The sequence below is a fragment of the Musca autumnalis genome, unplaced genomic scaffold, assembly GCF_047663935.1.
Source record: "Musca autumnalis isolate F117 unplaced genomic scaffold, ASM4766393v1 scaffold_2, whole genome shotgun sequence".
Lineage (NCBI taxonomy): Eukaryota > Metazoa > Arthropoda > Insecta > Diptera > Muscidae > Musca > Musca autumnalis.
The window spans coordinates 109,153,723-109,156,768 of NW_027411755.1; the positions used below are offsets into that span (position 1 = coordinate 109,153,723).

The following is a 3,046-nucleotide window of genomic DNA, read 5'->3' on the forward strand; positions in this document are numbered from 1 at the left end:
CATCTCTATTGGATCGATGGAATGGGTACAAATGCTGATGAAAAGATCGGATCTTTCACGACTTCCTTTGCATTGGTTCAAATCCTAATGAAAAGATCGGATCTTCCACGACTTCCTTTGAACCAATGCAAAAGATGACATGAAATCACGTCATCGCAAAGAACCCCTTCCGTCAAATTTTGCTGGGGAGCGAAACGATTCAAAGAAGCTGAAAAGTTTGTGACTTTGTGTGATTGGTACGGGAATCGTTTTGTTTGGTTAAATGTTTAAAAACTTTTTAGTTCTGGAACGAAGCTATAGTCAATATGTGTGGCAGCACTGACATCATCAAAAAAAGACTATATCTACTAAAAAAGGCATACTGCATTTATTAAGTCAAGACGATATCACGAGACAAATCATGTTGCATTTATGAAGTCAGACACACTCTTATACAGCACAAAGGGTGTATCCTGAGGGTGTGTAAATTGCCAAATATCGGGACTTAATTTAACAAATAATTAAATTTTATTTTTAAAGCCTTTAAATGCTAATAATAAAATATGTATAACTTGTAATAGTAACCCTTAGTACCAAAGAAAATGAATGGAACGTGTAAAGAAAAAACAAATATGTAATGAATGTAGTGCATTTGCATACCAGTATTTTCGATTTATTTATTAAATCCGATTAACTATTCCAAAAACTGCAACATTGGATCTTCGTCTCGTTTCCGTTTTCGTTGCCATTCTTCGATTTCTTCCTCTGTGGGTGCCTTAACATCGTACATACTATTATAGGGACGCTTTCTTTCATCGTCCATTTCAGAATGAGAGGATTGATATTTTTTTGACGAATCTACTGATTCCTCTTTGCCTTTCTTAGATTTTGCCAATTTCTTTTCCATCTTTCGGATCTTTTTGGCTCGTTTTTTCTCTCTCTTCTTCATTTGTTTCTTCTTTTTATTCTCTAATAAAGACTTTTGCAATTCTTCTTCATCCTCCGAAGATGAACTTGAACTAGACGATGAAGAATTCTCAGATTCTTCTTTTTCAGCATCATTCGTTGGCTTTGACCCAAGGGAACCATCTTCCGCTGGTTTTTCATTCGACGTAATTGTGGATGATTCAGTTATTGTTTCTGGATCCTTCATGCCAACACAATAAGAATTTTTTATAAATGATTTGCAACACTTGTAACCCCATCGGCCTGCATTGTAATAACTTCCCCATATTGTCGTGTGATTGTTGATCAATACATCTTCTTCATAAATGCTACGAGCTTTCGGTTTTTCCATTCCCTTTATTACTTTACCACTTCTTGAATACTCTATATATTCTTCTGTTTGTGCCAAAAGTAACGATTTTGGGGGAGCTTGTAAATGTTCATCTCCGCCGTATTTTTCCACAATATGTTCCTTGGTCTATGAATGAAAGAGTCAGAAGTAAAAATGTATGTTTAAAATCTATATAATAAGGATAAAAACCCGACATACACTAGACTTGAATTGTTCCTTCTTTTTCTCATATTCTTTTTGTAACAGCTCCAGCTTCGTTGGTTCAGCCAATAAATGTACATCGACGCCCTTGCCGTGCGCTTCCCACGCAAATAATTGAGCTGTTGCGTGTTTTGTTGTGTCCCCTGAGAATCTAACAAAATTTTCGCCTGCAAATTCAGCCCTGAAATTTAAAAGTATGTGTAATAATTTTCTTATTTTGCCATACTAGCTACTAACTCTTCAGCTGGTACTTTTGGATTGGGATTATCACGCATAGATCTCGTTTTAGGGTCATAGTATGCACTATTTGGGTCCAAATTTCTTAGGTATTTAGCTGTATCTTCCCTAATACGTAAGTTGCGTACTGTAATACGCTGCTTAGAATCTACTTTTGTACCGGGCATGTCGACTTCATCTACATATTTATCTTCGTTGTTGTCGTCATCTGATAGCTCCGCATCAGGATCTAGGCAACAAAACAACATGAGTTATCATTTAATAATTATAATTTCACTTTTATACCATTCTTTAACTTTTCTGCTTTCAACTGTCTTTTGGTTTCTTCTACCTTTTCGTATTCCTCAATTATTTCCCTGTGACATGCTGGATCATATGAACTCCAACGATCACGTTTTTCATCATAGTTAACAGATTGCTCCTTCACAATGAATTCATCGTGAACAACAATGGACTCGGAATATTTCGCTAAAAGTTTTCGTGGTCTTTCCAAACAGTCTTTCCGCTTGTGGGTCATTGCTCCGCAATTTTCGCATGCACCTTTTCGGAATTTAGCCACTAGGCGGGTAGTGTCGACGCCTTTAGGAGCTCGTTTCTCCAATTCACCTCTGTCTTCATTACGCTGCGGGCGTTGATGCTTGAGCGTCGGACCTTGGGCTGCATAATACCAAGGAGCGTTTGAAATGTATTGTGGTATATGTGGGTTGATATCACGCCCCTCTTCATCAACAGCAGCAGGAGCTGTGCCCGCTTTACGAGCTTCTTCTAGTTCTTTCGCTTTACGCCAATCTTCACGAGATTTCTTCTTTGGTTCATCATCCGCAGTTTCTTTACTGTGGATAATTTGCGAGACAGGATTGCGTACAGTTTGAGAACTCATTATGTACAAACAATTAAACGTTCATGCATTACTGCAAATAGGGATTTAAAAACCAAATTAGAGTTGTATAGTTTATAGTTCGAACGATTCATTGATAGCCCGTTTCCACGGTACGTCGTTCGTTTTGTATTCGTTGTTCGACCCATAACTACGAATAAATTACTTATTTCCCCACACAAAATTCTATGAACGAACAACGATTTTTCTACGTTGTTCGATTAGAAAAACTCTCTGAACGACGAATAAGTATTAGAGCTGGCAAAAAATCGATGGCACTACCGATAATATCGATTATAATTTAAAAATTCAATATCGATAGATAGTTTTGCCTATCGATATTATCGGAATGAAAACCCCTAACCTGAAATCCATTGAAATAAATAGAAATGTGGCTGCTTTTCGGTTATTTGTGTGTAACTCTTATGTTACACGCTAAAACTTTCATACGAAAC

The 3,046-nt window shown here is 37.0% G+C and overlaps 1 protein-coding gene across 3 annotated transcripts; it reads right to left on the reverse strand.

The window, feature by feature from the left end:
• Positions 1-614: 614 nt before the first annotated feature.
• On the reverse strand, positions 615-2,821 carry Slu7 (Pre-mRNA-splicing factor Slu7). Of its 3 annotated transcripts, none has more exons than XM_073968734.1 (5): positions 2,770-2,821; positions 2,000-2,625; positions 1,715-1,943; positions 1,475-1,658; positions 615-1,402 (listed from the first exon to the last, which is right to left on the reverse strand). In XM_073968734.1, exons 2-5 carry the CDS (start codon positions 2,592-2,594, stop codon positions 674-676), a joined length of 1,737 nt encoding a protein of 578 aa, XP_073824835.1. In that variant the 5' UTR covers positions 2,595-2,625; positions 2,770-2,821; the 3' UTR covers positions 615-673. The 3 variants fall into 3 exon arrangements, with proteins under 3 accessions (XP_073824835.1, XP_073824834.1, XP_073824833.1); XM_073968733.1 differs by having other exon boundaries at positions 2,758-2,774; XM_073968732.1 differs by having other exon boundaries at positions 2,000-2,805.
• Between the last annotated feature and the right edge of the window lie 225 nt (positions 2,822-3,046).